The sequence below is a fragment of the Dreissena polymorpha genome, chromosome 5 (genome assembly GCF_020536995.1).
Source record: "Dreissena polymorpha isolate Duluth1 chromosome 5, UMN_Dpol_1.0, whole genome shotgun sequence".
Taxonomy (NCBI): domain Eukaryota; kingdom Metazoa; phylum Mollusca; class Bivalvia; order Myida; family Dreissenidae; genus Dreissena; species Dreissena polymorpha.
Window position 1 is genome coordinate 39,577,937 of NC_068359.1, and position 13,972 is coordinate 39,591,908.

General features: G+C 32.5%; 1 protein-coding gene across 1 annotated transcript in view; it reads right to left on the reverse strand.

Moving 5' to 3' along the window:
• LOC127882459 (uncharacterized) overlaps nucleotides 1–13,972 on the reverse strand; it is a 152,474-nt gene that overhangs the window by 88,410 nt on the left and 50,092 nt on the right. The window contains exons 28-31 of the mRNA XM_052431098.1: nucleotides 4,573–4,695; nucleotides 3,905–4,027; nucleotides 3,041–3,163; nucleotides 954–1,076 (exon numbers count right to left, since the gene is read on the reverse strand). Coding sequence (XP_052287058.1) covers nucleotides 954–1,076; nucleotides 3,041–3,163; nucleotides 3,905–4,027; nucleotides 4,573–4,695 — 492 coding nt within the window. The remainder of the gene's footprint in view (nucleotides 1–953; nucleotides 1,077–3,040; nucleotides 3,164–3,904; nucleotides 4,028–4,572; nucleotides 4,696–13,972) is intronic.

The following is a 13,972-nucleotide window of genomic DNA, read 5'->3' on the forward strand; positions in this document are numbered from 1 at the left end:
ATTTCAAAGTCAGCATTGACGCCGAATATCTCTTTAAAATATATTTTGTTACATTAAGTGTTTTTTTTTTATTCGGTTTTAGCGATTAAAAAGCATTTGTGTCGTTGTCTATAGTATACCTGTACTTATTTGTGAACTCATGTCCAACGTTTTATAAATTGAGAACTAAATATAAATAAACTTAACTTTACTATTGCCTTGTTATGACCGGTGCAATTGAGATACAAGAACGTTTCCCAGACAGATTTAACCCCGCTTTACTAGCAAGCACTTTGGAACGAGGTTGCGCAACAGACGCGTGATAGTGGTGCATATCTTTTGTTGATCTGCAATAGTTTTGCATACATCAATACCATTAGATTTCGAATGAACTGTGCTGCGCAAAACACCACGTGATTAAGACGCAGCAAATAGTGGACTATTTTAATCATTCATAAACATTCTCTTCCGCTACTCGTATAATTCAAAAAATGTTTAATTATGTTTTCTATATACGCTCCGTTCAAAAATATTCAATTTAGTACGATATTCACATTATGTGTCTATTTGTAAATTAATATTTAGTGGAAGAACTGAAACCTCTGACATAAATGGCGAACTATTTTATCAGGCTTTTCGTAGTTAAGAGCAAACTGACTTGAAATTATTGGTACAAGTTAAAATGAATTAAAATGATTTTTCCATTGGAATCATTGTGTTACAGCTAAACTGAAAATTTTATTTAACATGTTCAAGTTTTCGAATAAGAGTTTTACGTTTGTAATATATTTATTATTCTCATTTACAATAAATTGCGTATAGTTCTTTTTGATAAACGGTATGCTAATACTGATACAAGCATTACACGGTTTGAACATCTATCTATTAAATCTCCAAAACCAGGCGAACAACAAAGGCGCTGATTAAAACCTTTGAATAAATAAATAAGGCAATAGCGAACGTAGGTTTCAAACCTGTGCAGCTATGTTCGTCTGCTTGTAGCTGAAATCCGGTTAAGCAGGAGCATAGATACCCGCCAGGTTCGTTTAAACACGTGTGCGCACAGCCGCTCGTGCCCGCCTCGCACTCGTCAATATCTGCAACGAACGAGAACACACCGATGTCACGATTTACCCTAACAATGCTGATTTAAAAAACCTTGTCGGAACAGACAAAAAAAAAGTTGATTCAGAAACTAATTTTGTTTAGTTAGATATTGCTGAGGCAGAAGATTGTCTTCTGCATCAGCAATATCTCATTGTGCATACATTAAAGATAATTTTAACTGCAACGATAATGTTTACGGAGAAAATGCTGCTGGCTCAAACGATAATGCTGGATCAGAAGGCAATGGTGACTGGAAATACAAAGCTGGTACAGAAGACAACAATGTCTCACAAAAATTGGCTCAATAGATACTGTTGGGTGTGAACTTAATGGTGGCTCAGAAAACAATGCTGGCTCAAAAGATAATATTGGCTGAACATTTAATGGTGCCTCAGGAGACAATGCTGACACAGAAGATAAAATTGACTGAATAATTAATGGTGCCTCAGTAAACAATGCTTGCTCAGAAGATAATATTGGCTGAATATTTGATAGTGCCTCGGGAGACAGTGATGGCTCAGAATATAATATTGACTGAATAATTAATGGTGCCTCAGAAGACAATGCTGGCTCAGAAGATAATATTGTCTGAACATTTGATAGTGCCTCAGGAAACAATGCTGACTCAGAAGATAATATTGAATGAATAATTAATGGTGCCTCAGGAGACATTGCTGACTCAGACGATAATATTAGCTGAACATTTAATGGTGCCTTAGTAAATATGCTGGCTCAGAAGATAATATTGGCTGAATATTTGATAGTGCTTCAGGAGACAATGCTGACTCAAAAGATAATAGTGACTGAATAATTATTGGTGCCTCAGAAGACAATGCTGGCTCAGAAGATGCTTTGGGCTGAATATCTAATGGTGATACTGGAGACAATGCTTACTCAGAAGATAACATTGATTGAATAATTAATGGTGTTTCAGAAGACAATGCTGGCTCTGAAGATAATATTGGCTAAACATTTAATTGTGTATCGGGAGACAATGCTTGCTCATAAGATGCTTTTGGCTGAATATGTAATGGTGCCTCATGAGACAATGCAGGCCCAGAAGATAATATTGGCTGAACACTTAATGGTGCCTCAGCAAACAAAGCTGGCTCAGACGAAAATATTGGCTAAACATATAATGGTGCTTCGGGAGACAATGCTGACTCAAAAGATAGTATTGGCGGAACATTCAATGTTGCCTCAAAAGACAATGCTGGCCCAGAAGATAATATTGGTTGAACAATTAATGGTGCCTCAGGAAACAATGCTGACTCAGAAGATAATATTGGCCAGACATTAAATGGTGCCTCAGTAAACAATGCTTGCTCAGATGATAATATTGGCTGAACATTTAATGGTGCCTCAGGAAAACAATGCTGACTCCAAAATAATAATGGCTAAACATTTAATTGTGCCTCAGTAAACAATGCTTGCTCTGATGGTAATATTGGCTGAACAGTTAAAGGTACATCAGGAAACAATTCTGGCTCAGAATATAATATTGACTAAACATTTAATGAAACGTCAGGAGACAATGCTGGCTCAGAAGATATAATAGGCTGAACAAGTAATGGTTGCTCGGAAGATGATGATGGCCGAAGAGACTCTGCTTGCAGGGAAGATAATGCTTGCTCACATATAAAACTTGCACAAAAGATTATCCTTACAGACGCTATTAGGATACGTACAACTGTACGTATATACCGTGACGTCATTAACACGTTTGTGAATCAGGTTGTTTGACAACATTAATACTAATAAAACACTTTAAGCAAGTATAATCTTCTCAAACACAGCTCAGGGAATTGTATGAATTTCAGGGATTCCGTGTTATATATCACACAAATTTTGTAAGAGATTAGAAGTTCACATGTTTTTAGTTGAATCAGAATATATTAAATAGATGAAAATAATTTTTGAGTGGGTAAGAAATATTTCTGAACCACAAGACTACCTGCGCATGTTTTATTGTCGACCTGGAGTCTGAAGCCTGTGTAGCACGAGCAGACGAAACTAGCGACGGTGTTTGAGCACTTCTGTTGGCAGCCGTGCGTCTCTGTGGCGCATTCGTCCACATCTGTAGATATTATGAGTCGCGGTCTAAGAAATTTGGTTAATGCATGTGCGTCAAGTGTCATCCAAGATTAGCTTCTGCGGACTACACAAGCTAATCAGGGACAACACTTTCCGCTTTTATGGAATTCTTCGTTTAAAGGATTTCTCTTCTAAACGAAAATCCAATTAAGGCGGAAAGTGCCGTCCCTGATTAGCCTGTGCGGACTCCATAGGCTCATCTTGGACGACAGTTACACAGACGTATTAAAGCCCGTTTAACCAAAGCGAGAATAATATATTGTGTATTAACGCATAACTATCCAAATATCGTATATACGAATTGTGACATGTAGTGGTATATAATATCAGTGTTTTATTGGTTTAATTGAATGATTTGTGTGCGCACTTTTAAAAATATTAAAACTTTGGAAAAGAAAAGCCAACAACATTTTACCGTTTTCGTGTTACGTTGCATGTGTGCGAAGGTCGATTGACATTTGTTTATAAATTTGAAATATTGGAAATACATATATAACGCACGAAGACAAAACAAATCAAAATTAACGGCGACAAAATAGCCCCAAAAACTGTGTGATGGGCTTCTAGAATTCCTTTGAAAAAGTCATTTGCATAAGAAGTAATAAATGAATGATGGTTTTCAACCACGGCAAAATATAAAGTTTCTATAAATGAAACTGGCGCATGTATTGTTTCTTATTTTAATTACGGACAGTAAAAAAACTGTTCTATTTGTTGCACTCACCGTCACAACTTTTCCCGTCGATTGCAAGAGCATATCCGGTTCTACAGGAGCAACGGAAGCTGCCGTTGGTGTTCGTACACTCGTGCGCGCAGTCGTCCATATTAGCTAGGCATTCGTTCACATCTTAATAAAAAAAATCGTTTTTTATTGTGTTTCTAACATATGTGTATATTTGTTTGTAGTAGTTGTGTGTGTTGCTGTTGTTTGTTCGTTTTTTTAATTAATGATGATTTTTAAGGAGGGGGGGTTGAGTCGGGGCTGAGAATAAGTACATATTATTTAGTCATATTAAAAAAACAGTCCTACCACTTGATTTTGGTGCGTACAATTAACGTGTTTTAGTTAACAAAATTAATAATTGTAAAAAAACTAACGATAAATTAGCACTTCTTGAATGACATTTACACAAGTGTACACAAAATGATTTTTATTGGCATAAGCCTGGAAGAAACGCTCCTGATTGGTGAGAAAACTTTAAGGACTTAAAACACGGTATTAAATAATGAAGCTTATGTGCGGATTCTCTTACTTGGTTGAAACGATTATTCTTGGAAATCACATCACATGACGCACATGGAGACAAATACACATACTTGCACATGTATAATTCGTGCATTTGAAAACAAGATTCTACAACTTGTACTTATACGTTCCGTTCTCGTATTCACCTATGCAGATGCGACCCGCGTCACGTGCCTCGTAGCCTGCAACACAACTGCACGTGTAAGAAGCCACCACGTTCGTGCAAGTCTGCGCGCAGTCGTGGGTACGCAGGAAACACTCGTCCGTATCTGAAAGAAATACATCATATACTCGTACGTGTCCATCGGAGTTACTTGTACACAAATATTATATTTGTTGATTTCGGTTTTAGATCGTATTTTAATTCGCAATTTTCAATTGAAAACGACTATTTGACGAGAAGCGTTGTAACAACTTCGCCCGTCATGAAACTCACTAGGCAAATCTATGTTATACATTTGTTCAATACTGTATTTTTCCAATGATTTTGGGGATAAATAAAAATGATAATAAACTAATGAAATATTGCATTTAACTTCTTTCTGGCCACTTTTTGTACTTACCTACATGCCAAAAGCTTTAAAATCATTAAGTGATTATCTTATTTCTCAACTAGAATTTTTTTAAGTTAAATTAACTTAAAAACTCAAATGGATTCCTCTATAATACACGGCTAAAAATATATACTAATAGAAGCTATGCAGTTATTAAAATTACTCGACACAATAATATGCTAAACAAGAACACCAACTTGTGGTAAAAATACACCTGATCCTATTTATCTTGAGTAAGAGAGCCGACAAGGCTTATTTGACAAATTTTGGAAACGTAAAGGGCCTGAAATCCTTTAGACAAACATGCTGTTTATTTCACTTTAAACATTATCATGAGGTTTCATAATTTTGTGATTTAAACATTTGAGTAAATCTTACAACAGACAAGGTTAATATGACCACTTGTTAATCAAGGGCCTGTTGATATTCTGAATTGCTTCAAGAGACCTTCCAGGTTTTCTTACCAGGCCAATATATTTTCCATTCAACGTTATCTCACTAAACTATTTGAGTGATGGGACATCGTTCTTGGACGCCACTAACCTAAATGCCTCATGTTTTTTCATAATAAGTTCCAATTTTCAAATGCGCATTTAAATTTCTTCATAAAGGAATGCATATGAAGAAGTTTAATTACATGTATAATTGCAAAGCATACTTTATTAGTAAATTTTCTATTAAATAACATATTGTATTTAAAAAATGGTGTTAATTAACATATACGTTTTAAGCTTAAAGGTTTTTAGTTTTCACCTCTATGAATAACTTCTTGAAGATTGTTTTACAAACACTTCATAACATCTTTATCGATGTAAACTTAAAATAAGACGTCAAAACAGAGAACAGTCAATCTGCTTTGCATTTCTTCCAAAATATAACGGAAAATAATAAGCGATGTTTGATAAATTCATTTAAGTGACTGATGTCATAACATTTGTACTTGCCTTTTTTCATTACTCATTCTATACAAATGATTTTGATTTTCAAAGCATTTACAGTTTTTTGACAAATATGTAGCAGTTCATGTACATGTACTTGAAGGGAGTATAGAAACATAGTTGCATTCAAAACATTCAAATACAGCACATATTTAAAAAATAAAACACTTCAAAGAAGCTGTTTACATACTTACTAAATATTATTTTACATTATAGTACGTGAATATTCTTTCTATATTATATTGAACATATATATGAAAGATAACTAAAGTTTTGAATTGCGAAATGTATAATTCTCTGATAATGCAGATTTAACAAAATATAGATTAGATAAAGAAAGTTTTCAACACGTTATATTAAAAGAAAAATACATGTATAATATTGAATCATAGACACAATGGTGGGTGTGATGCAATCAGAGATGAAGAGATCAAAAGCAAACATAAAAAATGCAAAACATCTAAGGTTATCTATATGATGCTTGTAATTTTGAGTTGAAAAAAAAATAGAAATAAGAAAAAGAAAGGACATTTTCCAGTGTGTGTGTATATATATATATATATATATATATATATATATATATATATATATATATATATATATATATATATATATATATATATATATATATATATATACAATCAATGATGTATTAATTGTACTTACAGATGTAAAGGCATAGAGAGAAACATTAGTAGATGCATTTAATGTGTGTATAGATAAACAATGCTGTATAAATGATGTTTACATTGTAATGAAACAACAACAATCGTCACTGTTAAATTCTAAGTCTGTTTTTTGAAATTGAAATTTTTCTCAAGTTATCATATTCATATTTTAGGTATTTCTCGGCTCCTGCTATGCTTGGAATGAATTTATTTGTTTTACACTTGTAAAAGTATAGCTTTAAAAATAAAATTACATTATTTATGGTACTAGCAGACTTTGTTAAATATTCAAGAAGACAAATTGTCTTATCAATAAATCGAAAAGATTGTCCGGGTAACATTTCTTCAATAATTGTTTAAGATATCTGACATTTCCAGAATAAATGTTCTAAAGTTTCATCACTTTGTTTGCAAAAAGAACATTAATCATTAGTATACATTCTCATTTTATTTAAGAGACTATTTGTTCCAAGTATTATATGAGTTATACTAAATTGGAACCACTGCACTTGCACGTCATTGGTTATTAAAAAGGGTAGCTCAAATATGCAATTCCATTCTTTTTCATTAATTGTGGCATTAAGTTTAGTACACCATTTTGCATTTACTGATAGTTGTTCATTATTTTTATTTATAATGGTGTATAGTCTTTTTGCTCCAGTTTCTTTTATCAGTATAATTTGTTATAAAGGTGACAAAAAGGATTTCATAATTTGTTTGGTGGGACAATATATACAATCTTTTTTTATAAACTCATTTATTGCTCTTTGCATCCCTGTATAATGAATGAAAGTAATGTTCAATTTATACATTCTATTTATTTAATCTAAAGGAGTAAAGGTTCGATTTTTATATATATCCCCTATACAATGAATTCCAGCATCAAACCATGACTTAAAGAAAATACTTTTATTTCCTATCAATATGTTTCGATTATAGAAAGGTGGATAATACAGGAAATCTTCTGTGTATAATTTCTTACAATAAAGTGAGAAACTTTTTAAAATATCTACCCAAAAAGGATTGGACATTCTATTATATATATTTAAAGAGTAATGATAATTGCAATTACAGAGTTTATACGTATCAAAATACAATTTTGTGATATCTATCCAATTTGACTTAAAGGATTGAAGTTTTTGTAGCCTGGTCAGATTCAATCCTGAAATAAATGCATCAAAATTGATCATTTTTAAACCTCCTTCATTACGATCCTTAACTAATGTTGTCAACTTAATTTAATGCCCATCCCAAATAAAACTGAGAATAGAAGATTTTATTGAATTTAATATGGTAATGGGTGGGTTGGGCAATAATATAAACAGGTGATTGAATAATGACACAATAAGTGTTTTTACAATAACAATTTTGCCAATTGTGGTTAAAATTCTTCATTTCCAATGTTTCAGAATATTTTACATTTTAACAATTTTTTCATCATAATTTATTTTTAACATTTTTGACAGGTCAACCTGGAAATTTATTACAAGCATTTTAAAGCTTTGTTGCATCCAATTTAGTTTCCATTTGGTTTTTATGGTTTAGGAACTATATTTGTTCTTGCCAATCCATACAACATTTGTTTTATCAAAATTGACGTTAAGGCCTGAAATATTTGCAAAATTCTGTATAACAGTGAGTGTCTCATTTAGGGATTGTTCGGTACCGTCTAATAAAATAGAAGTATTACCAGCAAACTGGGACAATTTATGTTCAGTTCACTGAATGGTTATACCTTTTATATTCTTGTTATTTCTCAAAACAAGTAACAAAACTAAGGCACAGAGGATAAAAATGTAACATGAGAGGGGATCTCCTTGCCTGCAGCCCCTTTCAATAGGGAAAAAGTTAATTAATTTTTTTGACAAAATGGTTTTACAAACGTGCTATGTAAATGAAGTGTAAAACAACAACTCAAAAGTTTTTTTCATTTTCCTACGCCATTGTGTGAATTGTATGGTCCATTTATTACAAATGAAACCACAAAGTTTGAATTAAAGAAATTACTTTTCTTGAGGTTTATTTCTTTGTTAAATTATAAAACAAAACTTGTTTCATACAAAGACGTTGTGATTCACCTAACCACACTAAAATTATGTTGTAAAGGCTCATAATGTTGCATAAATTTAAATTGATCAAACACCATAATATGTTTTATACATACCAGTGAATTCAACATGTACACACATGAAAATTAACTTCAGAAACTGTAAAGATATTGTAACAAAAAAGGCCAACCAAACAACCCAAACACAAAATTACTTGTGTATTTAATTATTTAGAAAATTCCCTATATTTTATAAATATTATTTTAGTTCTATAAACTTAAGTTACAGTACATTTTTGTTAAACATTTGTATTGAGATAACCAATAAACTTTAAACTTCTTATCATTATTTGATATTTTAAAAGCAAATTCTTTTTATTGATATTCCCCACAAAATAAAATTTGTTTGCGGATGGGCGCAAATCCGTTTATAAACACTATAATCTTAAAGAAAATAATTAAGGTAATTGTTTATATGTATTGCAATTCTTCTAATTGATATCTATACATCCATGAAGTTTCATGTTGAAATCTGTAAGCATATCTGAGACATCTAGGCCCTGAACATTACATCATACAAAAAACAAAGTGCAATAACTCTTTTTTTAAGAAAGTGTAGGGTTATGGTTCTTATGTAAGGCTATTATCCTCATTGATATCAATACACGCATGAAATTAAATGTTGAAATTTACTATGGTATCTGAGATGTTGAAAGATCTGCCATTCAAAATGAACGCATCAAAAACTTAATTCATCATGTTCGGTAGTAGACCCCAATTAAATAAATGTCAATCTAAAGAAATAGATATTGCTGGTGACACTGTTAAAGCAGAAAAATGCATACGGTATTTGGGTGCATATTTAGATGAAGCACTGAATTTTAAAGAATACATCAAAATTAAGTGCCATACAGCTTAGTACAACTACCTTAAAATAAAGAAATAAGGAAATACTTAACAAAAGAAGCAACAGAAATACTCGTGTTGTCCTTGGCAATATCCCATCTGGATTATTGTAATCACATCTTGTAAGAAACAGCTCAATGCGAAATAAACAAAATGCAACGTATCCCAAACATGTGCGCCAAATTTGTATTAAGCCGACAGAAATATGACTGTCCAGAAGATGCTTTGTATGAACTACACTGGCTACAGAACTTTTAACAGAAAAATTATCAGCACGTTACCAACAATCTACAGTCTCGTAAGACGGATGTAATGATGTTAAACGCACAAAGAGAAAAACTTTCATGGACAGGAGTTTCGAAGTTTTTGGTCCGAAACTGTGGAATTACCTACCATCAAGCATCCGGTCTTCTGTCTCAATATACATTTTCAAAATGAATTTGAAAACATTTCTCTTCAGAGACTTTTACTATTTTAATTTGAATGCCTGTAATTTTAAAAATAATCGAGACTCAGCGTTATGGATTGGTTATAATTTATGATAATTTACGAGCGCGACGGTTGTCTTGACGGGGTTTGGTTTCTCCAGTCTTGAACTCACATGATGGTAGTATAAGCAGTGTCTTTTAGTCACGCTTTGCCCATATAATGTGTCTTATAGTCACACTGTAATTTTAACCTTCAAGTTGTTTCTTGTAGTCACACTTGGTCAGTCTATTTGTGACTTGTAGTCACAATAGTTCAAATAAGGTTAAAACCCAAAAGAAGTGTCCGTAAGGGTGACAGGTGACCGGTTGCTGCGGAATCCGACAGCCAGAGTGCAGAAATATCCTTTCACGTATCCTTTCAGTAAATGAAAAACAGTGTTTTTATGTTCCCAAACATTTGCTCATAATATCATTAGAATTATTGTCTTAACCCTAGTTATATCAATTGATTACATAATATTTTACTTTTAGTGTGTTTTTAATATTGTAGCCGGTATTGTTTTATTGTGCATATACATGTTTTGTACAACGCCATTGAATATAATTATATAAATTGGCGTTTCAACAAATTAGCAAGTTTCAAGTTTGAAGATATAGCTCTGAAAAGTTACATCATATAAAATACAAATAGCAATAACTCTTATTTGATAAAGTATATGATTATGGTTCTTGTGCTAGACGATTCTCCTCGTTGATATCAATACACCCATGAAATTTTATGTTAACATTTTTGTGGACATTCTAAGATATAGCCATGAAAAGGTTTATCAGACAAACAAACAGAAAAAGGCATTAACTCTCATTTCAAAAAGTGTAGGGTTATGGTTCTTGTGCATGGAACTTCTGCTTATTGATATCTATATACCGATGAAGTTTCATGTTGATATCTTATATAGTTTCTAAGATATTTCCATGAAAAATTTGTGACAGACAGACGGACGGACTGACAGACGGACAAAGCCAATTCTGTATCCCTCCATCTTTGTCGGGTGTTAATATGAAGACTTTCATTATTTTTATACAAGTACATGATGCCTAAGTAATGAAGTACCACAACTTATTATGTGTTAAAAAAGCAACAACAAAAACCTGCAACAATTAATGAGAAATCCCTAAACAGTTTGATCTAAACAGAGCATTTATGAAAATGTTATTCCAGGAAGCTTTTTTATTTTATTTCCTAAGCGAAGAGGCTGACTCAAAATTGATTCAAAATTATCTGCTAATCAGTTGCCACGGCACTGTCTTCCCTCCAAAAAATTGATTGACATTACCATGATTTAAGGCATTCTATCACAACTCAAGTAACAAATCATAATGATTGCAAATCACTTCCAAGACATTTGGTAATCCCAAATTGATATTCCAGACACAATAATGCATTTTAATGCCTTGTGCGGCAATTATTAGGCATTAAAAAAAGCCCCTACTTTCCTTGCATGGAGTCAAAGGACACTAAGCAAAATTCCATTGAAATTAGAAATGTGACCTTTATTACAATAATGGGGAACAATGCAAACAATGTGCAAAGGATTTAAGGGCCCAGTGTAAATGTAGACTTGGTGTCCTTTTTAATTATTTTAATCAAAGCGCTGAAGGCACTGAAGTTGTTCGGTATTGCATAAACTTAGACACACAAAATTAGGTTATAGCTTTTTTATCGCAAGTTTGAAAAAAACAACATTCAAATGTATACAGAGTGGGTCTTAGCGCACAGCTCGATATGTGTGTGTGCATTGTTTATCATCCTATTTATGTTATAGAGATAACTTGAACGAAATAACAACAGGATGTCCTTTTTAGACGTTCTGAAACCATAGAAAATATTATGAAAATGGGATAATGAGAACCAGTTAATATAAAATAAAATTTGCATTCACCATCATATTAAATGAATATTGTTGGAATATCGGATACCTATCTCACCACTTAGAATATCATTTCATGATGGAAATTTCCTTTACACAACTTTTTTGACACCATATACAAATACAAAATTTACAGTAAGACCTTAAATGACCTTTACATAACGCCAGCAGACACAAATGCATACATTCGAACATTTCGTAGGCTGATTCGAGAGAAATTCTCTGAGCTTTGGCTACATCACTGTATCTGTGTACAGTGTAAATGATGTAATGCTGTTCAGTGTTAGGAATTCCGGACTATTCTCTGCATGTTCAAACGACACATAGACACAAATTGTGACCCAGGTAAAACTACGCGTTAAAATGCAGCTCGCAGAATTTCAGGGTCTGTAATCGGTCACTAAATCGTCAGTGGAAGACATAATTGACTATCAATAAACACAGTTTTGCTTTCAAGATGAGAAAACAAACACTACCGAAATAGTATAGGGTCACGATGAGAGGTAAATCGTTTCATTATTTAACCACAATGCTTGCCGTATTCGGTCAGCAAGTCTTGAAATCGTTCCTGAACGCCTGAAAATGATACCCTAATTTGCCAGTTTGCTGTATTTGCTATTTTGAATTCAATTTTATATCGAACAGCATTGTGCTAAAATCAGGGTGCGGGATCGCGTGACTTTTGGGGTTCCACATTTTAACTTTAAGGGAATTATACACGACGGTAAGAGGTTTAAATAACTTGAAAAAAAAATTTAAGAATTTCAACTAGTACATAAAAGACAGATTTTTATGCTGCTTATGGCAATGTGAAATACATCAGAATTACTTTATTTAATAAGCATGTGTTCTTGTTCAAAAATTCCAGTTTTACTGCATTCATTGTACACGGTTATTTGTCACGCAACGTGAAATTTTGTCACCGATTTCAGATGTATTCAAAAGATTTATTCTTATACCTGTAAATATCAGCAAAAACTGCAAGAAAAACTGTCTTTTATGCACAATAAATGTTTCAAATGTATTTAAATAACTTGAGATATCTGCAACAATAAAGTTCTTAACGTTGTGAATACGTTCTGTCCAGCCCGTGTGTAAACGCCTAAAAACCCCGTTTATTCTGCACCCTGAACATGTGCCATTTGCAATACGCCATTAGATTTTTAAAGACCTGCGTCATGCTAAAATGGGTCTTTCGCCATATGCGCCCCATCATAGCATTAGCCTACCCAGCCTGCGAATCTTGTAGTCTGGTCAGGAGATACATAATGAGACCATAAAACCTTGAGTGATTTTATAGCGGTCAGCATAGCCTCTGAGCAGACTGCGCAAATTTGTGATTTGAATGTGTTGAAAGAATGCTGCGTGTTAATCAAATAATAATGTAAAATATATTTTGATCGTGAAGAAAGAACATTGCGTGTTAATCAAATATTAACATACGATATATTTAGATGTTGAAGACAGAAAACTGCGTGTAAAGCAAATATTAATATACGATATATATCGATAGTTAAGAAAGAATACTGCATGTTTTTATTCAAATATAAATAACGATATATTTCGATGGTGAAGAAAGAAACTCATGCGGTGAATATGCACAATTGTAAAATGAAAAAACAATAGTTAAACTTTTTTTAAAGTTAATAATTTAAAAAAGTAAATTCACAAACTTTATTTCAAAGTCAGCATTGAGGCCGAATATCTTTTTAAAATATGTTTTTTGTTACATTTATTTATTTATTTTTATATTCGGTTTAAGCGATTAAAAAGCATTTGTGTCGTTGTCTATTTTATCAGGCTTATCGCAGTTAAGAGCAAACTTACTTGAAATTTTTGGTACAACTAAAAATGAATTACAATGATTTTTCCCTTGGAAATGACTGTGTTACAGCTAATCTGTAAATTGTGTTTAACATGTTCAAGTTTTCGAATAAGAGTGATCGTACGTTTGTGATATATTTAATATTCTCATTTACAATAAATTACGTATAATTCTTTTTGATAAACGATATGCTGATACTGATACAAGTATTACACGGTTTGAACATCTATCTATTCAATCTCCAAAACCAGG